Below are 27,829 nucleotides of genomic sequence, written 5' to 3'. Positions count from 1 at the left end.
CTGAATTTTTAAAAGAATATCCCATCTTTTTTATTTTTTTAAGTTATAGATGGACACAATACCTTATTTATTTATTTATTTTTATGTGGTGCCAAGAATGGAACCCAGTGCCTCACACCTGGTAGGCAAGTGCTGTGTCACTGAGCTACACCTCCAGGCCCATCTCATCTTGATGCCAAAATTATCAGGTTTGGTATTTGATTTTATCCTACTTATTTTTTTTTATATTTATTTTTCAGTTTTCGGTGGACACAAGATCTTTATTTTATTTTTATGTGGTGCTGAGGATCGAACCCAGCGCCCCACACATGCCAGGCGAGCGCGTTACCGCTGGAGCCACATCCCCAGCCCAATCCTACTTATTAATTAATAGTTTAGCTTGTTACTTAGCACAGATGCTAGCTTCTAGGTATAAGACAATGGCCTTGAGTACTTGGCATACCCAACAAGGAAGTACATGGAAACTCAGGACCTCTGGTGGATTGCCTCTCTCAACAATAACCTAAAACATCAGCTACTCAAATACACTTGTCATACCTACCCAAGAAGTACTCTGTCAACAGCTACATTAGTGGAAGAAGAAATCAGAAGTTTCCATGGCCTTGCATTTGCAACTGTAAGAGCTTCAGTCTTTTCAAATAGTTGTACAAAGAACAAAATCACCACCGCCAGCAAATAACTCTTCCCTGCTCCAAAAACACCTAATTATTTTAAAGAAAGAGAAAAAATTAAAGTGATATGATAAACACATTTCTGAAAATACAAGAAATAATTAATCTGTCACATTCTCCTTTATTTAATTATTTGAAAAAATTGACTGCCCACTATGGAATGACTAAATAATTAACAAAATACTTCTACCTTTAATGAGACCACAGTCAACCTAATAGGATAAGCAGATAAAGAGATAATACAAAAGAATATGGTAACACTGTTATGGGATCAGAGAAAGAAGAACATCTCCTTTGGTGGAGAGGGGGATGTTAGAACAAAGTTCGTAGCTATTAAAAATTTTGTAAAAGAACTTTTAGAATTTCCATAAATAGCAAACAGGCAAGAGATGAGGCAAGGGACAAATCACAAGAGGATAAAACATATGTCTGTTATGACTGAAAAATCTGAATCTTATCTTAAAGGTTAGTGGAAGTCATTGAAGGATTTTAAGCAAATAACTGACTTATCAAATTGTCTGTGTCTCTGTGTGTGTGTGTGTGTGTGTGTGTGTGTGTGTGTGTGTGTGTGTATGTTTAGCAAGTGTCCTACACTGAGCTACATCCCCAGCCCTCAGATAGTTTTTGAAAAACTACTTGGAGCCAGGCATCATGGTGCATGCCTTTAATCCCAGCTACTCTGGAATTAATGGAGTCTGAGGCAGGAATATTTATTGCAAGTTAAAGGTCAACTCTGGCAACTTATTCAGACCCTGTCTCAATATAAAAACAAAAAGGGCTGTGTATGTAGCTCAGCGGTAGTATTAGAAAAATAAATAAATAAATAAATAAACAAATACAGAGAAAGGAAACCTAAAGGTGGATCAATTAGGAAATTGTGTGAGATAATCCCAACATAATACTAAATTTACTAAGTGTATTCCATTGTGCCAGATACTGTTCTAAGCATTCACTTACATTGAGTTATTTAATCCCCCACCCCTCTGAGGTAGATGCCGTTATCATTTCCATTTTACAGAGCAGGAAATTAAAGCTAAGAGATAAGTGATGGCTCAAGCGGTAGCGCGCTCGCCTGGCATGCGTGCGGCCTGGGTTCGATCCTCAGCACCACATACAAACAAAGATGTTGTGTCCGCAGAAAACTAAAAAATAAATATTAAAACTTCTCTCTCTCTCTCTCTTTAAAAAAAAAAAAAAGAGATAAGTGATGTGTCCAAGATCATATAGCTAATAAACGAAAGAGCCAAAGGCAGAATTCTAGCTCTAGAGACTACCCTCCACCGAGTAGGCCATGTGGAAATCTGATGATGGACTGGAATGTGTGGATTCAAGTAAACTGGAAGGAGAAAATCATTATGAAGGATGGATAGCAGTCAGATGGGACCCACCTCAGTGATTGTTCTGATGTGGAAAGATAAACAGTAAGAAAGTAGAAGATTAAGTAGAGAACTAACCTATGGAGAAATGAACTACACAGAAGCCAAAATACAGAGAAAGGTATAAGTTCTGAATAGAAGAAAATAAAGCTCCCTTCACCTGGACAGAGCCAAAAAAAAGGGTAAAAATGAGTCTAAACTGACATAAATTGAAGGAGCTCAGGACATTAAAAGAAGTTTCTGTTACAAATTTAATTCCTATTTTAGAGGCAAGATCAATTTCAGAGGGATGGAGGAGGGGCAAGGATGGGGTTATGAGAATGACGAAGTTCTGGAATAGCTGCTGTGGAAGATGAAAGAGTAAACAGAGTAGGAATATAAGCTTTGCTGATCAGGGTTGAAGTCTAGTCTAACAGAGGAATACACAGATATCTAGACCAATCTGGACACTTTAGCAATGACTAAATAATGCTGACCATTCATCAGATATGCTGCCAATTTTTCGTTTCAAGGTAGTCAGATGTGCTCTAATTTAACAGTTTACTCAAGTGGGTTCTGGGTTCAAGTTTAAAAGTTTTTACTCACAGTTATTCTGGAAACTTGTTTTGACTAGGATATTACGAAAAGATTACCTTATATAAGTTTACATTAAAATACATTTACTAGGACTGTTTTCTTGCTTCTTACCATGTATGACTGTGATAGGGAGGGTATGGGTGTGCAGTTCCTTCCCTTCTTCAACACTTTCATGGGATGCCATCATTTGAGCTATCTGAATTAGAGCTGTAGCTTGGTCCTTGTTTAACTTGTGTGTCTGAATTAACTCACTAGCTAACTGCAATGTTTCTCCCAGGCTAAGTAGTTCAAATTTTGTATTGATTTTTGCAAAGGCTGGTGGGATAAATTTTCTCTTATTTTCTCTCTTGTTGCTAACTGTAGTTGACGGAGACCTAGTAAAAAGGCAACAAATCACAGACTTATTCACAACTGGCCTTCATTTCATAAACACCACAGAAAACATTTTTTGGGTAAGGTGGGGAGGACATATGGATACCAGCCTCAACTTAGAGGAGTGTGCAAGAAGACTAAACTTTGTTCAATATTTCCTATCTGTGGTGTGAGTCTACATATTTTACACATTACTTTATATACTCTTCAACAACATGAGGAAGTTAATTATTTCAAATACAGATATTAAAAATGTTTCCCCAAAACTCAGCACTGTTAAGAATCAGATAATTAACAGTGTTTATTTCAGGTAAAACTGAAAATATATAAATGCTTTTATTTCTATTTCTGTAAAGATTCAATTCATTTCAACTGCACAAAAAAATAATGGAACCATAAGGATATTTTTAAATTAACTATAAATCTCTTTTGTTTTGACTAGGATATTACGAAATATAATATTTAATTAAACTTAATTAAACTTGCAATTTTTAATATGATTTTTTTATTTTGGAATTTTTATTTGCTGGAGTTCCAAAGATAACAGAGTATTCCTAAATATTCCTCACCTACTTCTTCACCTTATGTTAACTTTTCACAGTGCCAAGATATATTTGTCAATACCAAAAGACCAACATTTGTTCATTACTATTAAACTACAGTCTTCTTTCACATTTTATGTTTCCTAACTTTAGTATCTTATTCTACTCTAAGATCCAAATCAGATTATCACACTACATATAGTAATCCATAAGGATATGTATTACCTAGAATTTCATTGGCATGAGAAAAGCAAAACACTCCAAATGAGTAATAACAACCCAAATTGGAAAAATGGGCTTTTTCTATTATTTGAATGCATTTAGGACACTATAACTTTCCATTTTTTAAAAAGAATCTTGGTGTTTGAAAAATTAACAGGTAATGTTAAGAATAAAATCAGGGCTGGAGTGCTTGCAAGATATACTTGAGGGCCTGGGGTTGATCCTCAGCACTGCATATAAATAAATAAATAATCTATTAACAATTAAAAAAAATTAAAATTAAAAAACAAAGAATAAAATCAAGTCAAATTGGTGGGGCATGCCTATAATCTCAAAGGCTGGGGAGGCTGAGGCAGGAACATCACAAGTTCAAAGCCAATCTTAACAAATAGCAAGGCCCTAAGCAACTCAGTGAGATACCTTCTCAAATAAAAAAAATTAAAAGGGCTGAGGATGTAGCTTAGTGCTTAACCACCCCTGAGTTTAATTCTTGGTACCAAAAAAAAGAATAAAATCAGTATTGACATATGCACTGTATTCAAGCTGTAAAATAATTCTTATAAATGCCAAATAATATACAGTATCAAACTATAGATGAATTATTAAATCATCACTCCAAAGATCTTTAGAATACTATCCTTTGATACAGAGAAAAAATTCACAGTACTCATTTATTAGCCCAAACCACAATACATAAATAAATAAATAAAAGGTAAATTTTGCATATTATCCTTTCTCTTTTTATTTTTCAAATTTTGTTTATTTGTGTGGGGGGATGTATTGGAGATAGAACTCAGGGACTTGTGCATGCTAAAAAAGTACTCTATCATTGAACTGTGTCCCCTACCCCCTTTCTCTTCTAATTAATGACAGTAATTTCATATTCTAAAAAATAATTAAACTTTGATTTGTAAAATTTAAATAATGTACTTTTATTATATTTTTATATTCACTTTCAGTTATCATTTTTTAATACCAACAACCCAAAGATAAATGATGACTTACATTGTTAACAAATATGGCATTAGAGGTAAAGCAGCTGGATTAAAGTAGTCCTGAATATTTTTCAAAGTCGTCAGCTCTGTGCTGGCATTACAAACTAATAATGCATGGACCACTGCTATAAAAAAGATGAGAAAATGAACACTTGATGAAAATAAAATGACACATAAAAAACTGGATTAAATGTCTTTATACCTCAGAGTTCAACTACTAAATTAATCATGACATAAAATAAACCTTTAAGTACATGCAGAAAGGTCTGTGAACTTCTATCCATTGAATTACTATGCTATCTACTCATTCTCTTTCTATGAGTATACATAAATTGCATAACTTAAATCAAATTTAGAGTTGTGCATATCAGTAAATGAATAAGAACACCTGTTTTGAGTTAGTGCACTGAGGCACTGCTTGATGGCCAGCAGTTCTCTTTAATCAGCATACCAGTTGAGCTGTACGGAAGTACTTATGTAATTTTAAAATATTCTCTTGCATGTCTTTCTTAATTATTTTATTAAAATATATGGAAAACAGGAAATTAGCATGCTGATACTGGTAAGTAAATATCTGCAACAAATATGAAAATCTCCATATGAGAAGGATAAACGTTTATTAGCTTTTTATTAGATTTATGCTGGTTGGACTAGGTTTGTTCAGTTAAAAAAGGAAAAATCAAAATTAAAAGCATCTATGAAATAATATGAATATGTCATTAAATGCTTTGTCTGGATCAGTTATGAACCAAATTCAACTATTAGAAATCATTAAGAGATCAAAATGTACAGATAAGTTTACAGATTCATAGAACTAAATATGAATTCAACTTACTAAAAGTTTCTTTATTACAAAAAAAATTTGGTGGGTAGCCTGCCTTATTAATAATTTTTAAAAACAGATAAGATATTCTCAAAGCAAAAATCATACTCTTCTGGCTCAATTCAACCAAAAATCTTCAGGACCTTCCCAAGGTGAAAATAAATTGTTTACTAAATATATTTTCAAATAAACCATAAGGATTAGAACTTGATGCAAGAAGTTCTTTGAAAAAATTCTCATTTGTACGCCTATTGTTTGTACTTTTAAAAAGTCAAATATAAACTTGTAAAATTCAACTTTAACCTAATGCTTAAGTGAAGATTCAAGATTTCATTATATTGCTTGCCCTATGGGACTTGAACTGCAGAAATAATGATGTATTAAATTTTCATACACATTTTCAGGAACTCATTGCATATAATAGGAGAAACCACTATAGCTTTAAACACCATCAGTTTGTTGGCTTTAAACAAACAATCCCACACACAGTTAGTTAGCATTAGTGCTCAAAGTTCATCATATATCTATCAACCTTTCAAAATATAAATTAAGATACACATGGTAATACTTACTGTTAGTAGGCCAATTAGAAGGGAAATAACCTTTCAAGGGCAGTAGCTCCACCTCATTGAGAGATGATGGTCCAAAGAAAGCACTGCATGCAATAAAAGTATCCAGTTCAAAGTCTAGGGTTTTTGAAATCACCCAAAGATCATCTAAAAAAACAAACATTTTACCCCCAGCTTTATTGAGGTCTGAGTGACACAAAATTGTACATAATTAATTAGGTTGTATGACATGTATTCTTGAGGTGATCAGGCTGCTGGGGAAAGAACCCTGGGCCTCACAAATGCCAAGCACATGCTATGTCACCAAGCTATGACCCCAGGCACAACATGATATTTCCACATAAGTATACCCTGTGAAATGATTTCCACAATCTAACTAATCAACATGTCCATCACTGACAGAGTTACTGTTTTTGTGTGTGTATAGTGAGAACTCTCAAGATCTATTCCCTTTGCAAATTTTAAATACACTATATGCTATTATTAACTATAGTTATCATGCTGTATATAAGATCTCTAGAACTTGCTTATAAGTAAGTTAGCACTCTTTGACTACCATCTCTCCATTTTCTATATCCTTCAGCTGAATGGTGAATGAAACCACCATTCAGCTGTTTCTCTAAATTCAATTTTTTTTTTTTTGGTGGGGATATATTTTGTTTTTGTTTTTATACCAGGGATTGAACCCAGGGTGCTTAACCACCAAGCCACATCCCCAGCCCTTTTTAATATTTCATTAGATACAGGGTCTACTGAGTTGCTTAAGGCCTTGCTAAGTTGCTGAGGCTAGGTTTGAACTTGTGATCCTCCTGCCTCAGCCTCTTGAGTTGCTGGGATTACAGACATGTGCCACTACACCCGGCTAAATTCAATTGTTTAAGATTCATATATAACATTGCCAAATTTGTGTCTGCTTATTTCACCTAGCATAAAGCCCTCCAAGTTCATATATGCTATCACAAATATTAGAATTTCCTTCTTTTTCAAGACTGATGTATATTCCATGGTATAGACATATATATTTGTTTTCTTACTGAGTTGTTCAAGTTCCTTATATATTTTGGATGTTAATTCCTCATCAGATATATGGTTTGCAAATATTTTCTCCCATACTATAGGGTTTCTCTTCATTCTTTTGATTGTTTCCTTTGCTATATAGAAGATTCTAGTTCAACATAATACATTTTGTCTATTTTTTTTGGATGTCCATGCTTTTGAGTTCTTACCCAAAAAATCCTTGCCCATTGGACAAATACCTTAGATTGATTGTTCTTTGCTTCATAGATGGTGCTTGTTGCAGTATCCTCACATGGTAGAAGGAGCAGAAGGCCATGTACTCAGATGGCAGAAGGGACCAAAGGGACTAGGATATTTCTTTTTTATTTTTTTAGTTTTAAGTGGACATAACATCTTTATTTTACAATTATGTGGTGCTGAGGATCGAACCCAGTGTCCCTGCATACTACGCAAGCACTCTTGCCACCACTGAGCCACAATCCCAACCCCTGGGATATTTCTTTCAACTTGTTTTACAAGGCCACTAATCCCATTAAGAATATAAAGCATTCATGACTTAATCACTTTCTAAAGGTCCTACCTCTTTTTTTAATTTTCCTTGGTGTAGGGTATGAACCTAGGTTATGGCACATGCTGGGCAAGTGCTCTGCCACTGAGCTACACCCACAGCCCTAGGTCCTACCTCTTAATACGGGTTGAATATTCCTTATCTAAAATACTTGAGACCAGAACTGTTTCAGATTTTGGATTTTTTTTTCAGACTGGGGACTATTTGCATATAACTTATGAGATATCTTAGGGATGGGTCCTAAGTCTATGCATAAAATTCATTTATGTTTCATATATATCTGTACATACAGACAGAAAGCAATTTTATAATTTTTTAATAATCTTTTGTATGTAACAAAATTTTATAGTATGGAATTTTCCACTTCTGTCACATCAGCACTCAAAAAATTGAGGTCTTTGGAGAACTTTGGATTTTAGTTTTTCAGATTAGGAATGTTCAACAATTTTTGTGTGGGGGGGCATATTTAGATCATAGAAACTACCTTATATGCTACAAAAAAAAAAAAAAAAAAAAAAGGTAGTCCTAGACTTAATTCAGGCTAACAAAACCTCTAGCAGTGGAACAGTGCTAAAGATCAGATCAGTAAGTAAGGTTATTAGCAGTTCCAGGGAGCCCCAAAATAACCACAAATTAGCAATCAATATACCATCCCATTTCCACTGACAAGCCCTCTTTCAGGACATCTGAACTTCTTCATCTTTTGCAACTATCTAGCAATCAGCAAGGGAGTCTGGCTAGGCTCAGGGGAAGAGAAAGGGAATAAAGAAGGAGAAAGGTGTGGAAATCTTGAATGGTGTACTTTAAACAATAACTAAAATTTTACTTCTAAAACTAGTTTGAAAATTATTGAAGGGCTGGCTTCAGCAGTAGAGTGCTCGTCTAGCATGGGCGGGACCCTAGTTAGATCCTCAGCACCACATAAAAATAAAGGCATTGTGTTGTGTCCATCTACACCTAAAAAATAAATACTTAAAAAAAAAAGAAAATTACTGAAAAATTTCTACCAGATGAGGGGTTGGGCATATAGCTCAATTAGCAGAGTGCTTGGCTTGCATGCACAGGGCCCAGGGTTCTATCTCCAGCACCATACACACACACACACACAAAAAAAAAAATCTACCAGATAAATTCATCTTAAGTTTTCTCTGCTACAGCCAAGCATAGTGGTGTACACCAGTAATCCCAGCAACTCAGGAAGCTGAGACAAGATAATCAAAGATGGCCCCGGCAACTTATTAAGACCCTGTCTCAAAATAAAAAATAAAAAGGGCTGGAAAAAATAAAAAAAGCTGAGGATGTAGCTCAGTGGTAAAGAGCCTTTAGGTTCAATCCTTAGTACGGAGGAAAAAAGTCTCTGTTGTAAATAGAAAGGGAGAATTAAAGTGAAGAATAGTATAGTTACAAAGATTAAAGAAAACCCCAAGACTTCATATATCTAAATAGTAATTAAATTATTTAATCACATGCATTTTCAAAGGGAAGAGAAAAAGGTAAGAATTACAGAAAGACTTATACTTTTTAATCACATATTTCTTTATACTTGATTTTTTCATTGTATATGTTTATGTAATTTTTTTGAAAACCATGTCAAATGTTCAATTTCTAAAAAAATCCAACCTCTTCATTACATATAATATGCATTTAAAAAATAAAATCATAATGTTTCTGCACAAGTTTCCTAATGTGTATACATTACAAATTTTTTGCTTACTTAATTAGTAACACAATTCAAAACATGTAAAAAATGCCCAATAAAAAAAATTTAAAAAAAAACAAATTCTACAATTTTCATGGGACTTAAGTTTCAATATATTAATTTGTGAGGGGAACACATTCAGATCATAGAAACTACTTTAGGGGAGTCCTAATTCTGTTTCTAATCAAGAGGCTGAACTAACTACAAAATGGGATCCTAATTAGAATAAATTATACTCCATGCATGTATGTTAAAAATACATTTATCATGTATATCTAAAAAGAACAAATTTTTAAAATGGGGGCAAAAAATGAGTCTGAACTAGTATGATTGCTGGCTCCCTTCCCGCAGGGAATAGAGAGAGAAGTAGAGAAACCCGCTGGAGCTGGAATGTTGTTTTGAACTGGAGTGCCTAGAGTGTATCATTGATGATTCTGTCCCCTTCCACTTACTCCTCCTCCTTTTTTTGGTGTGTGTGTGGTTGGTGCTGGATGAAACCCTGGGCTTTGTGCACGCCAGGCAAGTGCTCTACCACTGAGTTACAACTCCAGCCTAAGATTCTGTTCTTACTTCCCACTGGCCTTCTCCCCAGGCTCCAATGCCCTGGAACAAATAGTACCTCGCTATCCATAAGTTATTTCACATTTCTGCTCTAGAAATCCTCTGTGCTATAGTTTGGATACTGAATATTCCCCAAAGGTCTATGTGTTTAAAGGCTTAGTTGCCAGGGTGGTACTACTGGGAAGCAGTGGAACCTTTGAGAGGTAGGACCTAGTGGAAAATCGTTAGGTCATTGGGAGCATGCTCCTAAAAGAGATTTTGACAACAGGATTCATCTATTCTTTTTTTTTTTTTCCCCTGGCTCAGGAGGTCAGTAGTTTATTTTTCTGTGTGCTCCTGCCTTGATATGCTGTCTTGTTAGAGGCCCAAAACAATGAAGCCACTTGAACACAGACTGGAACTGCCAAAACAATGAGACAAAATAAATCATTTCTCTTTATAAGTCAATTTTCTCAGGTATTTCACTACAGTGATAGAAAGTTGACTAATATACTCTGAAAAATCAGGGCAACAACAAAAGCACTGTGCTGTGCTGTAATGAATAGACAAAAACTGGTGGTAACTAACTGATCACAGGGCAGTTTCCATCCCACCTCAATTTCTCCAAACTCTGAGGGCTAAAGAATTTTGTAATACAAAAATATTATTCTATTTAATGTTGCTTTTCCCTTGAACCAAACCGTTTACACTTGACCTTATGGGTTATTTCATGAGTGACTGTGGTTTTCTGGTGGCTAGGGCTCTCCACACTATAGTTCAACTGCACCCCCGATTTCTGGAACTCTGAAGCTGACAAGTTTGGGATTGGTCTTCCCTCATATGAATTTCCAGAAAGAAAAGCAGTATGAAAAAATAAAATAGCATAAAATAGCTCATAATGTTTATATTAATTACACATTGAAATGATATTGCTTTGGATATATTTAGGTTAAAGTATATCATTAAAAATTTTTAAAAGAAAGCCTTATTGGGCTGGGGATGTGGCTCAAGTGGTAGCTTGATCCTCAGCACCACATACAAACAAAGATGTGTCCGCCGAAAACTAAAAAATAAATATTAAAATTCTCTCTCTCTCTCTCTCTCTCTCTGTCTCTCCCCCACACACACAACTCTCATTCTCTCTTTAAATAAAAAAAAAAAAGAAAAGAAAAAAAAAAGAAAGCCTTTTTGAGGATTTATTGAGGATTCTCCCAGAAGGAAGGAAAAACTAAAACACAGAAAATATAAAAGTTGGGGCTGGGGATGTGGCTCAAGTGGTAGCGCGCTCGCCTGGCATGCGTGCGGCCCGGGTTCAATCCTCAGCACCACATACAAAAACAAAGATGTTGTGTCTGCCGAAAACTAAAAAATAAATATTAAAATTCTCTCTCTCTCTCTCTCTCTCTCTCTCTCTCTCTCTTAAAAAAAAAAAAAATAGAACCCTTTCAGTCACTCTTGTGATCTTCTGACATTATCTCCCTAACACTGTGCTGGTGTGTATGTGGGTGTCTTTACCATCTGTAACTACAAGATGACCCTGGCTCATCTTATTAAAAAAAAAGAAAATATAAAAGTTAAGCAAGCTAGAGGATAAATTCAGAGGTGCTAACATCTGAATAATAAAAGACATACAAAGAAGGAATATTATTTGAAGAAATAATAAAGATCAATTTTCCAGAATTACAAAAATGATAAAGGACTTCAGAGTTAAAAGTCTTATAGTGTGGCCAAGAGAAGAAAAAAAAAATGAAAAATCCACATTTAGACACAATTATCAGGAAAAAAGGTAAAATCATAGATAAAATTTTAAAGTTTCCACCCCAAAAGAACAAATAACGGAAAGAAAGAATCAAAGTACCCTCAGAGTTTTCAACAGTAACAATGGATTCAAGAAGACAACCAAGTACATAATTACTAGGTTAAAACATATGAAATTGTAGTTTTTGTAGGTCACAAGTATTTAAGGGAAAAAAACTCAGAGCCTAGAATTTTATTCCATTATTTTATTTCTTGCAGTGCTGGAATTAAAACTCAGGAATTTGCCAATGGTAGGCAAGTACTCTGCCTCTGAGCTATATCCCCAGTCAAAAGTTAGAACTTTATAAAAAGTAGCCGGAGAAAGATAGATAGTAAATAGATCCATACTAACTCCAAAGTTACATTAGCACTACTCAAAGTAGCCTGACCTGAATGGTTCCTAATTGTATGCCATAAGTAACTTGTGCTAGAATGTAATTCAACAAAACTGTTTTAGTCAGCTTTTTCACTGCTGTGACTAAAGAATCTGATCAGCAAAATTGCAGAGGAGGAAAAGTTTATTTGAGGGTTCAAGGTTTCAGAAGTCTTAGTCCATAGAAAGCCCGCTCCATTCCCTGGAGCTCAAGTTGAGGCTGAACATCATGAAGGGAGAATATGGCAGAGGAAAGTGGCTCATATGGAGATCAGAAAGCAGAGAGAAACTCTACTCACCAGCCACACCCTACCACTTCAGTTACCAGTCAATCCCTATCAAAGGATTAAATCACTGATTGGGTTAAGACTCTTACAAGCCAATCATTTTTCCTCTGAACCTTCTTGCATTGTCTCACATGTGAGCTTTTGAGGAACACCTCACATCTAAACCATAGCATCAACATAATTTTTCTTCACTGAGAAAGTCTTGCAATAAATAAGACAAAATAACTAAACAAGTTTGCCTAATGACATAAGTGATTTACTACTGAAGTAGCTGTTTCCCCTCTGTTGAAAACTAGTAAGTTTGTGGACTGGAACCAGCTGTAGATGATATTCCAAATATCACTAGTCTAAATAATGTCACCCTGAGGAAAAAGGAAGATAGAAAGTGAAGGAGAGGATCTAGAGAAGAACAAAGGATTGTGAATGTTTTCTAAGAAGTTGTTTTACTGAAGGAAAGATTAACTATCACTTTTTAAAACAGCAAAAAAGGATTTAAAAGAGCAAAGAAAGAGTGGGATAAACGAATAATTTAAGATTGTAGAAACATATACAAATGTATCAATTATTATAATTTAAATCTAACTATTTGGGCTTGTTCTGTTTACAGGTCAAATTTTTTATAATTGACACTACAGTGTTTATAAGGAACATACCTATGAGAACACACAAAGGTGTTCAAAAAAGATTTATCAAGTACATATTAGCAAAAACATACCTGGCATGTCTATATTAATAAATGCATTTTAAGAAAAAGATATTAAAGTTGTAGAGGGTCTCTATATGATAATAAAATTTCAATTTATCAAGAAGACAAGAGTAACTTAAAACATATGTGCACCTAATAAAATAAGCCTAATATATGAAATGCAAAAAGTAAGAAAATAGCAAGAAGAACGTGAACCATTGAAGATTTCAACTATACATGCCTTAGGCATGTATAATTATATCACAATGAATCCTGTTATTATGTATAATCATTAAGTACCAATAAAAAGTTTTTAACAAAAATTTTAAAGTAAATAAATAAGCACTTGAAATATAGCTTAGTAGTAGAGGGCTTCTGGGTTTAATCCCCAGGAGAGAGGGGAGGGAATTTACAGAGATATTCTGCTATTTGTAAATGCATCATCACCATGATCAGACCAACTTACCTTTGCTATAAACCGAAGAACCTTCTTTCCGACTCAATTTAAGATAAAGTTTGCTTTTCTGTTCACTATAAAATTCAGGATTTACAGCAGTAAACTTTTTTAGTTTGCCATACTGTTTTCTCTGAAAATCAAACCCTTTCCTGAAAAAACGAATAAAAATAAAAATAAATTTGAACATTAAAAAATTTTTAAATCTTTTTTAAAACACAATATAAAAAGGAAAGGACCAAAGTTCTGTGCATTTACATACTTTCATACATGCATATGAAAAATAAATATATTCCATAAAGAAAGAAAACAGCAATATCACAGAATTGTCATCAATTGATTGGACTGATTACAGTGCTGGGGATCAAACCCAGAACCTTGTACAAGCATTCTAGGCAAGCACTCTGCCACCGAACTAATCCCTAGTCCCTATCATCAGTTTTAAAAAGATGAAGATAGGAAAAAGTATCTAAAAAATAGAGAATATCAATTTCTATCACAGTAAAATAAAACTAATGCTTGTCTCCACTATCTCCATATCTTATAGGTTACTGTGATGATTAAATGGAATAAGACAAAATACTTAGAAGAAAACCTAGCATCTAAAAATTCCCAATAAATTATTATTAAGTTACCATGCATATGGCATTTATACTTTTTAAGTAATCCTACTTCTATACAAGACATGCTTCTAAAATGTACCATTCTATCATCTTACAGGCTATACAGTTCAAGATTGTGAAAAATTATTATCTGGCACTACTAAAAATTATTCCTATGGTTTGTTCAACAGAGTCCCCTGAGATTGTGAAGAACAGCCCCAACTATGCATAAAAATGGTTAGAAAAATAGCCTCCTTCCAGTTATTCTGATATTTCTGAAACTGCTTGATATTTAGAGAGGGTTAAAATAACCTTAAAGACTCCTTTCATTTTAAACTTATAGAAACTAAAGTATTCTCTGTTAGATACTTTTCCATCTCAATATCTTTTAAAGCTGTTGATAATCCTGTGAGGGTTGCTATCTTCTGATTTATATTATTTATTAATATATATTTATATATTACATATTTATTAATGTATATTATTTTCTGATAGTAATTACAGGCAATTATTTGGTACCATGAAACATACCTCACCAAAAGATGGCATTCCTCATAGAGTGGTATCTTTTGACTTCTTAAATACAAGGCAATACTCTTAATATCATTTAAAACCATGCTGGGTTGAGACTCTTCCTGTGTTAACCATCCAGGAGTTACTTCCTCAAGCCACTTGAAAAATTTACATTGATCCGCTTTGGGTCTATCACATGTATAAAAGAGACGACCCTAAGGAGGAAAAAATACATTAAAATTTAGGGCTAGGAGTATAACTTAGTGGAGGAGTACTTGCCTAGCATGCATGAGGTCCTGGGTTCAAAGCACAACACTTAAAAAAAAAAGAAAGAAAGAAAGGAGAAAAAAGAAGATATTAAAATTTAGTAATGGGCTGGGGATGTGGCTCAAGCGGTAGCGTGCTCGCCTAGCATGCGTGCGGCCCGAGTTCGATCCTCAGTCGTACCACATACCAACAAAGATGTTGTGTTTGCCGAGAACCTAGAAAAAATAAATAAATGTTAAAATTCTCTCTTTCTCTCTCTGTCCCCCTCTCTCTCTCACTCTCTCTAAAAAAAAAAAAAAATAAAATAAAATAAAATTTAGTAATAAAGATATTTTTATTTTTATTTTTTTAAATTATGCTTGTCAATACTTATGAAGACTGCTTGGCCTTACTAATATACTCTACAAAGTCACAATACAATTTAATTTTATTAATAATTTAAACAATATGATAAAACTTAAAACCATGTACTTTTCCATGTTTTCTGTTTATCAAAAAGAGAAAAAGATTATATTATTCTGAGAATGAAAACTTATTTGAAATTAACAATAAATTAAAATTTATTATTTCTTTGATAAAGTGTTCATTATAGACAATTTGAAATCTATCCAGAAAGAATAACAAGCAATATCTCTGCATTTCTTTTCCAGCTTTTTCCTCACTTACACAGACACATAAATGTATATAGTGGTCTTTTTTAAAAAAAACTTAGATGACACATTTTCTATTCTGTAATCTAATCATTATACCCAACAATATAGTATAAGCATGTCATGAAATAATCTTGAAAAGAAAACAAAGATTTTAGTAACTATATGATATTTCATTCTCTATGGCTATGATATTAGTTATGAATTCTTGCTTTTGGTAACTAAATTTAAAATCAACTTTACATAATTAATGAAATAGGATTTGCAAACAGGTTAAGAAAAAATAATAGGTTAAGAAAGCAGTCTTGCAAATGAGTACAAGCTATCAACCAATACACATTTTACTAACCTGACTTTTTCCATGGTATGTTATCAGGTCAGTCTGATTTTCTATTCTTCTGGTGTTGTTAGGATTACAAAGGCTTACAGCTTTCAATTCTTTCTTTTTTAAATTTTTATTTATTTATTTATTTTTATTTTAAGGGCAGAAATACTGTGAATTGAACCCAGGGGTATTTTACCACTGAACCACACCCCAGCCCTATTTATTTGCTTTTTGGTTGTTTGTTTGTTTGTTTTGAGGCAAAGTTTTGCTAAGTTGCAGAAGCTGGCCTTGAGCTTTTGATCCTCCCACCCAGTGTCCCAAGGATGGCATTAGCCAATGTGCCAGACAACCTTCATTTTTTTCAGGCCCATTCCTGCATTCTTCTAAACCCTCATGTGGAACATATTCTCCTTCTCAGTGGTATCACTGTATCTTGGGCATATCCTTCCAGTTTATCAATTACAGTAATATAAAAAATTTTCTTTCATGTTATCTCTCTGTTCATTACTATGAGGTGAGTTCCAAAGTAATTTGAAAGTTAATCTTAACTCATATTTTTGTGTTCCAGAATACAGCTCATTCTTTTCATAAAAACTGAGTTTACTCTATTATTAGTTCCTAATGCTCAAACAGAAGGCTCCTAAATCAAGTCTCATTCTTCAAGCTTGCCATAAAGCAACAGTTACCCAATTATGCATAAGACAAGTATTAGGTGTGTGGAGGAACAATACCTTATTTGGACCTTCCTTTTTAACCATGACAAGTTTTGCAGGTTGATCATGATGACAGGATGGCAAATTATTTTCTACAGTTTTCATTTTCTCTCCTTTCAATGATGTGTAAAACGATATGTCAACTTTTGAAAGAGCTTTGTATAACCTTTGTGCCAACTCAAACAGCAATATATTTAGATGTTCTAGAAAAAAAGTAGATATAGTTGAAATTTAAATACAAAATAATTTTGTGTTGTTGGAGGGGAAGGGAGGGGGCATGAGGTTAGAAATGATGGTGGAACGTCATGATCATTATTATCCAAAGTACATGTATGAAGACACAAATTGGTGTGAATATACTTTGTATACAACCAGAGATAAGAAAAATTGTGCCCTATATGTGTAATAAGAATTGTAATGCATTTCTCTGTCATATAAAAATAAAAATAAATAAATAAATAAAATATTAAAAAATAAAAATCCTTCTTTATAAAAAAAAATTTGTATTCCTATCACATGTGCTCTATATTAGCCAAAATTTATAACAGCATTTAAATAGAATCAAAGTAAAACATAATACAAATATCCTTTGTTGTTATGGTGGTGGTGGTAGAGGTACTAGGGACTGAAGCAAAGAGGATTCTTCCTCTGAGTTTCATTCAGGAATGTAACTGTGAGACAGGGTCTTGCTAAGTGGCTCAGGCTGTCTTCAAACTTGCGATCCTCCTGCCTCAGTGAAGTGGCTGGGTTTACAGACATCAGTCAGTCCAGTTTTTTAAGATGGATTTGCCCTTGTATCTTGAAGCACTCAGACCTAATCATACATCATACTTAAATTTTTTCATTTAATTAAACAAGTCATGGAACACTTCTTTTTTTTTTTTTTTTGACCATATTTATCTCTGGTTGAAGAAGTTGCAAATGATTTTCCCCCTGATTTATACTTCTACATATGTTAACAAATTGCTGAAATGAACACAGAAATTTTATAATCACAATATCAATATCTTTTTTTCAAAAATGAAACTGAACAAATCAACATTAAGGGATCTGTTTTTTTTTAATTTTGACTTGTTATATATGACAACAGAGTGCATTACAATTCATATTACACATATAGAGCACAATTTTTCATGTCTCTGGTTGTACACAAAGTAGAGTCACATCCTTGTCTCTTCTTACATGTACTTAGGTTAATGATGACCATCGCATTCTACCATCTTTCCTACCCTTCTTCCCCCTCCCTCCCCTTTTCCCCTTTGCCCCATCTAGAGTTCATTTAATCCTCCCATCTCCACTGTCCCACAGCATATTATGGATCAGCATCCTTAAATCAGAGAAATCATTCAGCATTTGGGTTTTGGGGATTGGCTAAATTTCACTTAGCATAATAAAGGTATCTGTTTTAAATACACAAAAATAGAAGCTAAACAAGTCACTTATATTGTTATAAAAAATATTTAATTTTTCACAATTTTGTATCATCCAGGGCCAAACCACTACAGAAAGTCCTGTCTCAGAGTCCTGCTTTTCCATACTCTCTGGAAATAACTTCTATTTTAAAAAATGAAAAATTATGAGGCTGGGGCGGTAGCTCCGCGGCAGAGCACATGTGTGAGGCACTGGGTTCGATTCTCAGTAGCAAATAAAAATAAACAAATAAGGGGCTGGGGATGTGGCTCAAGTGGTAGCGCGCTCGCCTGGCATGCGTGCGGCCCGGGTTCGATCCTCAGCAGCACCACATACCAACAAAGATGTTGTGTCCTCCGAGAACTAAGAAAAAATAAATAAATGTTAAAATTCTCTCTCACTCTCTGTCCGCCCCCCCCCTCACTCTCTCTTTAAAAAAAAAAAAAAAAAAAAAAAAACAAATAAGCTGGGCACAGTGGCTCAGGAGGCTAAGATAGGAGGACTGCCAGCCTCAGCAAAAAGTGAAGCACTAAATAACTCACTGAGACCCTATCTCTAAATAAAATACAAAAAAAAAAGAGCTGGGTATGTAGCTCAGTGGTCAAGTGCCCGGTACCCAAAAAATAAAAAAATAAAGGCCTGCTATTCATACACAACTACCAAAAAGAAAAAAGAAAGAAAAACTATAATTTTAAAAAGATAATTTTTAAAATTTTATAATTTTTCTGTTCTTTTTTTTAAGAGAGACAGAGGGTTTTTAAAAAATATTTCTTTTTTAGTTTTCGGTGGACACAACATCTTTATTTTATTTGTATGTGGTGCTGAGGATCAAACCCAGCGCCTGGCACATGCCAGGCAAGTGCGTTACCACTTGAGCCACATGCCCAGCCCTCATTTTCTGTTTTTAAAGCTCTATTTTGATCAAAAGTTAGAATAATAGTTACTGTCAAAAACAAGTAAACACATGGAAAACAAATCTGAAGTGGAGAATCAATACACCTGAAAATTCAGAATACACTTTCCCATAGTTCTATTACACTAAGTGGCCATCAGAATAAAATAAAAATATAACAGTCATACCTATGATGCAAGAGGTAAAGGTTTGCTTATAATCAGCTGGAGACTGAAAAACAGTTGGTATGTGAATCTGCCTTTTGGGAAGATAAGCACATTTTACTTTTTGTCCACTTGGGAAGCATAGCTCCGAGCGGTTTATCTCCTGAAATGAAATGATTCAATTATAAAAGCTCCCCCCAACAACAACAACAAAAAAAACAGTTTATCATTGAGGAAATTATTTTTTATAGATATGTTTAAGAGGGCTGGGGATGTGGCTCAAGCGGTAGCTTGCTCGCCTGGCATGCATGGGGCGCTAGGGACAATCCATAGCACCACATAAAAGTGAAATGGAGACGTTGTGTCCACCGAAAAACTAAAAAATAAATATTAAAAAATTCTCTCTATCTCTCTTTTTTTAAAAAAATAGATATGTTTAAGAAAATATACTAACTTTACTTTTGGTTTCTTGAGTCCATGAAAATTGTTTTCTAATTTTAAATGAGAATACAGATAGAGCCAGAATAATAATGCATAAGACTTTTAATTTCAAATAACATTTTTGGCTACCTCTTAATAAGTCCTTGAATTTTCTCTCTTTTTTTTTTTGTTATATATAACATTAGGGTTAATTTTGACATAACTATAAAGACATGGAACATAATTTGCTCTAAGTCAGACCCTAGTACTTCCCTTTCTCTCCCTTCCTCTCACCCCTTGTTCCCTTCTCTCTACTGATCTTTCCGCTACTTAAAGTTGCTGTTTTTTCCTAATTAGTGATTTGTATATATACATAATATTGAGATTCACTGTTATATATCCATATATGTACATAGTAAAGTTAGGTCAGATTTATTCCACTTATCACTTATCAGATTTACTCCCTTATCATTTCCTCAATCCCCTTCTTCTACTCTTCTGATCTTTCTTCTATTTCGGTGGAATCCATCTTCTCTTTACCCACCCCCCCTTATTTTGATTAGTTTCCACCTTTCAGAGAAAACATTCAACTTTGAATTTCTTGGTCTAGACCATTCATTTTTTAATTCTTTATTTCTTTTGGCCAGGAAAATGTAACTGAATGGATCACTGTATATCTCTATTTCTTGTTATAACTATAATAAGAATTATAACAAGGGGCTGGGGATATAGCTCAGTTGGCAGAGTGCTTGCCTCGCATGCACAAAGCCCTGGGTTGGATCCCCAGCACCACACACAAAAAAAAGGAATTATAACCAGTGTATTATAAATGTACCATTACCCTAACAATAATCCAATTGAAAAATTGACTTCATAGTCATAAATAAAAACAAGAATGGTACTATTTATATTGGAAGTAGTCATTTCTAATACAGAAATAAGAGCTAAATTTATCAAATACTTATTATATGGAAGACATAGCACCAGATAATTTCAAACATACAATTTCTTTAACGTTCACAACTAGTAGGGAAGACTTTAAATCAAAGGAGATGATGTGACTATAGCTAGAGCTCTAGATCAAAAAATCCATATATTCCAAAGGTGAAATTGCACCTGTGTTTCTTTTGTTGAAATTTAGGCAGCAACTATTGGAAAAAAGAGACTGGTGCATTTCCTCACCTGTAAATCCTGTGCACTATAGTTGTAGCAGGTGGACTTTCCTAACACATTTTGAGCCTCCTCAGATTTGGAAGTCTGCTTTAAACTCAAAGAAAGTGCATTCTTTCTGGAAACCAAATCTTGACTGCTAAAACCTTGCTGCTGTTGATAGAGCATGCCTTTTATCATTTGCAAATGCACAGAGTCTAAAGAACTTTCATTCAGAGCTTCACTCTGTCCTTCACAGCAGTCACTAAAATGCATCCCAGAAATAGCCTCAGTGAAGAAGCCATCTGTTCCTAGATCAACTCTGTTTGGAGTAGTCAAGTTACATTGGGATGTATTTTCATATTTTAGCCACTTGCTTTGAGACTTTGTATTGAGCAGTGAAACATCCCCTGGAGTCATTTTCATAGCTTCTTCAGAGAAAGTTTCACTTTGGTCCTCAGACCCAAAGCTAAAGGGAAAAACTGCTGACTCTTCCTGCAAGTTGAATGTGGGGAAATCAGAAGACTGATGTGTCACAGTTGAACACAAATGAATAAGAATCAAAGTTAGGCAGTTCAGGAGAAGGAACTCCAGCTCTACTTACTAATGGGAGCTGTTGAAGGTTTTTATTCTTCAGAGAACTCATTTTTTTCATTCCTGAAAGAAAACAATGCTGATGCTGATTAAATAGAAAATGTACTACCAGTCATCACCAAGGTTAAAGTACCAACTTCCTCTATAAATAATAAATATATATATGCATATACACTTACGTATATGCATATATATTTTTATTGCATTTTAAAATGGTTTTAATCTCAAAAATAAAAATTTCAAAGATATTTTATAGATTTTAAAACTTTAAGACTGATAAACTTGAAGTATTCTTTTTTTCTTAACTAAGGATTTTTTTTCCTAAAATTCTGACATTACATTTATATAGAACTAATGGTTTCAAAGCCTTTCAAAGCCAAGAAAGGATGTATCATTCTCATTTTACAGATGAGACCAAAGGGGCCCAGAAGTAACTTGTCTGCCAAGTGGCAGGATCATGATAAGAACCCAGAAAAAGGTTTTAATATTTATTTTATATTCATTCTCCAGAGACTGAATTTCATGGCTCACTTATGACTATGTGATTGTAACTTCCTTTATATGTTTATTATATTCATGAATGATCATGTTACTCTTCAGCATAAAGATTTTAGCTTTATTTTGATCTATTAGAATATTATAAGAATACAATTCTGATAAACTCATAGCAGATTTTTGCCTGAGTTTTATAATTCCTCCTATCATCAGCTTTGGTATAAAGAGGCTCCTAGAAATGTAAGAAGTAATAAATATTTGTTGAATACTTAGAAATATAAATAATACTGTGTGGAAACTATGCAAGCTTAAAGTTTTCATCTGACAATGCTATAGATTCTTGTTGTATAGTAACATACCTTTCAGACAACATTTCTGTTTTGTGGGAAAGATCATTTGGAAAATAGTAAAGCAGTAGGTGAGTCAATGAATATTCTTTTATAAACTGCTATGTTGTAATTCTAACAAGTTGGTCAAACAATACTGACAGAAAATTTAAAACTCCATTAAGAAAGTGAAAGATCAATGGCATAACTATAAAAATCATGTTAATCCCTTGCCATTACACTTGTTGTAAAATACCTACTCCTTCCATTCTGACTCCAAGCCCACCTACTCATTCACATAAAATGTTTTTCCTCTTTATATCACCCACTTATAATCAAAAAATTTAAATATAACATCATTCTCACCCAACATAACTTCTGAATGAAGGGAATATATATTGATGAGATGATAAGAAAAGAGAGAGGAAGCCCAGCACAGTAGTGCATGCCTGTAATCCCAGCAACTAGAAGGCTGAAGCAAGAGGATGGAAAGTTTGAGGTCATTCTGGGCAACTTATGCTGTCTAAAAAATAAAAAATAAAAAGTCCTGGGGATTTACCTAAGTGAAAAAACATCTGAGTTCAATTCCCAGTATCATTTTTTTAAAAAGAAAGGAGAAAGAGGAAAATAAAAGTTAGTGGAAGACCTACAGAATAATAGTATACTTATTAAGAAGCAGGAAAGAATTCACAAGAATCAAAATATATGAAAACACTGAGGCCTGAGAGTGCAATGATGATATCAGAAGTTGAAGTGTTTCTTGATAATGCCAGAATCCCAAAGCAAAAAAGGAAACTAAGGTTATGCTAAGGTCAACCATCAGTGTTGAGGAGACATTTGCAATGAGTCATTCCTCTGGGAGAAAAAGTAGTCATAGAGAGGTTACACTGTGGAGTTACAACTATGAGAAGTGTCAAAGACATTTTCAGTGGCATGTGATAAGACAGTTGGAGTGAGAAGTAAAAAGGAACTAGAAGGGAACATTGTAATTGAGACAAATATCTAAAATAGAAAAAGTCAAAAGAAAGAAAAGATGTGGGAGGCCTCAAGGGCTATGATACTGAATCTAGTTCCAGGGTATTTTTGGTTAGTAACTATCTCTCAAATAAAAACTTCACTACATGGACTAATAGTGATTTGAGTAATATAGTCTCCAAGGAGAGAAAGTCAAGGTCACCAGGTAAAGTTCTTGCTTTCAGGGACTCTTCAGAGAATTTTAGAACATCTTCATTTCTTGAGTTCAAAGAAAAAGTAGAAACAGGACTCAATGTAGAGAACTTTTGTTCTGGTGACTTCACCTATTAAGAAGAAACAAAATAACAGACAAAAATCTTAATACATTTTTTCCTTATAGTTTGAATGAATTTTAGTAATTTACATTATAAAAATAATGATTTCAGGGGCTGTGATTGTGGGTGTAGCTCAGTGATAGAGCACTTGCCTTGCATGTGTGAGGCACTAGGTTTAATCCTCAGCACCACATAAAAATAAATAAATAAAATAAAGGTATTGTGTTATCTACAACTAAAGCAATTTTTTTAATAACAATAATGATTTCAAGCACATTCTAAAGCTATGATGAGGGCAAATTATCATAAAACTTCTTTCAAAAAGGACAGGATAATTCATTAAAATCAACAATAATAATAGAAGTAAAATAGAACACAGGGGCTGGGGTTGTATACATGTGTGAGGCACTGGGTTCAATCTTCAGCACCATATAAAAAAATAAATAAAACAAAACAAAGGTATTGTGTCCATCTACAACTAAAAAAAAAAAAATTAAACAAACAGAGAACACAAAGTCTTCAGATTTATTTGAAGTGGGTCCAATTCTCATTAAGAGTGAACTGGGTTATGAGGATTTGGTTCTAAAGATCAGTTACTATCGTGAGAGACTCAGGTCTCATATTTGGACTTGTGAAAGTTTAAATTCCTACACATAGTTTTCTCTTATGTCCTCAGATCTGGGGTTTATCTATACTTGACTGAAACTTTAACACATTGTTCCTCAATAAGTGACTTTTTAAATATATCCCAATTCACTATTATTTTCATTAGATTGGCCTTTAATTTTGCTGATGCTAATTCCAGAAATAAACCATCTTAAAAGCTAATATGATGATTATATTTAATATGTTTGTATAAACAGAATTTAAAAATAGACATTTAGAGATGTTAAGAGTGGTTTCTGATAGGAGTGGAATCAGAGGCTGTTTTACTTGTAATTTCATACTTTTCTGAATGGTTTGAACTAATAAAAATAAATATGCTTGTATGTATGTATGTTCATTTTGTTTCGTTTTTTAATAAATATACAATATACATTTATACATTTAGGGTTGGTGTGTATCTGTGCTTGCCTGGCAGGTGCAAAGCTCTGAGTTTAATCCTCCATACCACCAAAAAAAAAAAAAGAGAAAAAGAAACCCAACAAAACCAGAAACTACACACACACACACACACACACACACACACACTCTCACACACTCACACACACGTACATACACATTTTTTTAAAAAACATTTTCTTGATTAGCTACTGGGTTTGGGGTGTTGTGTTAGGAACTAAGAATGAGAAAATGAATATTCATGGTCTCCACGAAAGGGGCTCATTCTAGTGAAAGATACAAACAAATGGGAAATTATAACTTGATCAACATGATAATAATAGCTTTCCTATATTATCAAGTTCTTACTATGTACCAGGGACTGTTCTGAGCTCTTGCTATTGTTAACTTTAATCCTTATCATACCCATATGAAGTATATACTCTTATTTCCCTTATTTTGCAACTGATGAAGCTAAGGAAAAAAGCAGAAAACAGTAGACTTGCTTAAATTCATCCAGCTTATACACAACAGAGCTGAGAATTTAAAACTGGGCAATTTAGACTGCATTTCCCATTGGACAAAAATTATAATAAGAGGAAATGCTGATTGAATATTCTACCATGTTCCCCTACTCCTACTATCTTCTCCACATATTTGCCAGAATTCTTTTTAAAATTTAAGTTCAAGTATTTAACCCTCCAATGGCTCTCAGACTCTTTCAAAGTATAAGGCAGCTCTTCAAGTGACCTATGTGGTCCTATCTGACCAGTCTACTTCCTACTCTTTTGTTGGGGGTAGGAGGTGGTGTCAGAGGAAAGTACTGGGGATTGAACTAAGGGGTGCACAACCACTGAGCCACATCCTCAGCCCTATTTTGTATTTTAGAGACAGGGTGTCACTGGGTTGTCTAGTGCCTCACCATTGCTAGGGCTGGCTTTGAACTTGTGATCCTCCTGCCTCTGCCTCTGGAAGCGCTCAGATTACAGGCATGCACCACCAAGCCGGGCTTCCTGCTCTTTGACTTCACTTCTACCACTCTCCCTCTCGCTCACTCCTAACTCACTCCACACCAGCCTTCTCTTGCCTCAGAACCTTTGCATTTGTTGTTACCTGTGCCTGGAATATTCTCCCTTCCTTCACCTAGTTCTCTGCTCCAATGTTATCTTACTGAAGAGGTCTGACCTTACCTACTTAAATAGAACTCCATCCTCACCTGCATTCCCTAATTTTCTTACATAGCTATATGATTCTCCACAACACCCCAAACCTTGAGTAGTGTATATTTTCATTGTCTGTCTCCTTTATGAGGACAGAATTTACCTGTTTTATTCACATGCTTATCTTGATAGTGTAACATAAAGAAATGTCTCCTGAATGAATGACTGACTAAATATGCCATTCTTTTTCATGAGTTTGCCATAATGTCAATTTTCTTACCTCTCACTCATTCTTTTTTTCTCTAAACTGTTTTTTACAAAACCTTACCATTTAAATGAAACTGATCTTGCCAAGATCACCAATGATCTCTGAGTTGCTAAATGAAATAGGATATATTTCTATTCCTATTTTATTGGCTATTTCAACAATAATTGATCTGTCTCGATTCTGAGAAAGGGAGATAACCCAGGCTCTCTACTCTCTATACTTTTTAAATAAATCCATCCATTCCCATTGTAAACTTTTCGTTGTGCAAATAAATGTACAAACATCTTCTCTGGAACAAATCCATGTAATCTAATATCTCTACTTGTCTTTTTCACAGGCATTTCTTATCTCTGTCTACATACTCACCGAAGCTGCTGCTCCCTACTATGGACTGAATTATGTGCCCCACAAATTCACATGTTGAAGCCATACCTCTCAGTGTGACTGTTCTTAGTGACAGGGCCTTTACGAGAAAGCTCAGTTAAATGAGGTCATAAGTATGAGACCCTGATCTGATATCAGCAAAGATACCAAAGATCCCTTACTTTCTTCTTTATATGTGTTTGCACACATGCTCTCTCTTTCTCTCACCCTCCCATTGTTCTTCCCTCTCTGCCCTCCCCAAGGCACACAACAAGGAAAGGTCATGTGAGGACATAGCAAGAAGGCAGCCATCTACAAGGCATGAAGAGGTCCTCACCAGAAATTGAGTCATCTGGAACTTTGACCTCAATCTTAGGAAAATCTCTTCTAAAATTGATGCAGGTAAATGGATATCCATATACAGAAGAAAGAAACTAGAAACTATGCAATTGGTAAAATAAAATGGGAAACATTGTGGAACACTGGTTTGGGCAAAGATTTTTTTTGGATATGACCCTAAAAGCACAGGCAACAAAAGAAAAAACTGACAAATGGGGTTATATCAAATCAAAAAGCTTCTACACAGTAAAGGAAACAAGAGAGTAAAGAGAAAACTCTACAGAATGGAAAAAAATATAAACAAACTATTTATTCAACAAGGGATTAATAACAAGAATATATTACTCAACAGAAAAAAGTAAAATAATCTGATTTTAAAATGGGTAAATAATCTGAATAGACATTTCTTAAAAAAAAAATCCAAATGGCCAACAGGTATATGAAAAAATCCTCAACTTTATTAACCATCAAGAAAACAGAAATCAAAACCACAATGGCATGTCATCTTTGCCCCAGTTAGAAGGGCCATTACAGAAAACACAAACACGCGCGCACACACACACACACACACACACACACACACACACAAATGCTAGAAGGATGCAAAGGGGAACTCTTATCCACTGTTAGTGGGAATGCCAATTAGTAAAACTATTATGGAAAACATTAGAACAGAACTATGAGATGACCCAACGATCCTACTACTGGGTATACAGCAAAAGGAATTGAAATCATTATGTCAAAGAAACATCTGTACTTCCTAAGTACTGCAGCACTATTCATGAGAGCCAAGATAGGTATATACTGATGGATAAGGAAACTCTGGTGTACTCACACAAAGGAATATTTTCAGCCATAATAAATGATGAAATTCCATCATTTGCAGTAATATGGATAGAACTGGAATTATATTAAGTGAAAGAAGTCATGTACAGAAAAACAAATAGCACACATTATCACTTATATAGAAACTGAAACATTTATTTTATAGAATTAGAGAATGCAATAGTGGTTACCAGAGCTTGGGAAGGGTTTGGGGGAGAGAAAAGGGGAGATGAGAGGATGGCTAACGTGTACAGAGGTACAGCTAGACAGGAGAAATAGTTTCTAATATTCTATAACACAGATGATGATAATAGACAAATTAATTGAATATTTCAAATAGCTAGTAAGATTTTGAATGCTTCCAACACAAAGAAGTGATAAATGTCTGAGATGACAGATATGATAATTACTCATTATATATCGTATACATGTAATGAAATGTAACTCCAAACCCCATA

The 27,829-nt window shown here is 34.2% G+C and overlaps 1 protein-coding gene across 7 annotated transcripts in view; it reads right to left on the bottom strand.

Moving 5' to 3' along the window:
* Positions 1–27,829, bottom strand: part of Zgrf1 (zinc finger GRF-type containing 1) — an 87,778-nt gene that overhangs the window by 23,163 nt on the left and 36,786 nt on the right. For 6 of the 7 annotated variants that reach the window (XM_078021801.1, XM_021729663.3, XM_078021800.1 and 3 more), the window contains 10 exons: positions 23,264–23,384; positions 21,276–21,328; positions 19,127–19,265; positions 16,655–16,839; positions 14,700–14,896; positions 13,579–13,718; positions 6,150–6,293; positions 4,765–4,879; positions 2,735–2,997; positions 542–701 (listed from right to left, as the gene is read on the bottom strand). In XM_078021801.1, the coding sequence (XP_077877927.1) occupies positions 542–701; positions 2,735–2,997; positions 4,765–4,879; positions 6,150–6,293; positions 13,579–13,718; positions 14,700–14,896; positions 16,655–16,839; positions 19,127–19,265; positions 21,276–21,328; positions 23,264–23,384 (1,517 nt within the window). The remainder of the gene's footprint in view (positions 1–541; positions 702–2,734; positions 2,998–4,764; positions 4,880–6,149; positions 6,294–13,578; positions 13,719–14,699; positions 14,897–16,654; positions 16,840–19,126; positions 19,266–21,275; positions 21,329–23,263; positions 23,385–27,829) is intronic. The other variant, XM_078021802.1, reaches the window with a different exon arrangement.

The sequence above is a fragment of the Ictidomys tridecemlineatus genome, chromosome 9 (assembly GCF_052094955.1).
Source record: "Ictidomys tridecemlineatus isolate mIctTri1 chromosome 9, mIctTri1.hap1, whole genome shotgun sequence".
Lineage (NCBI taxonomy): Eukaryota > Metazoa > Chordata > Mammalia > Rodentia > Sciuridae > Ictidomys > Ictidomys tridecemlineatus.
Note: the sequence above shows the minus strand (reverse complement) of the source record. Positions and strands in the feature narration are given on the sequence as shown.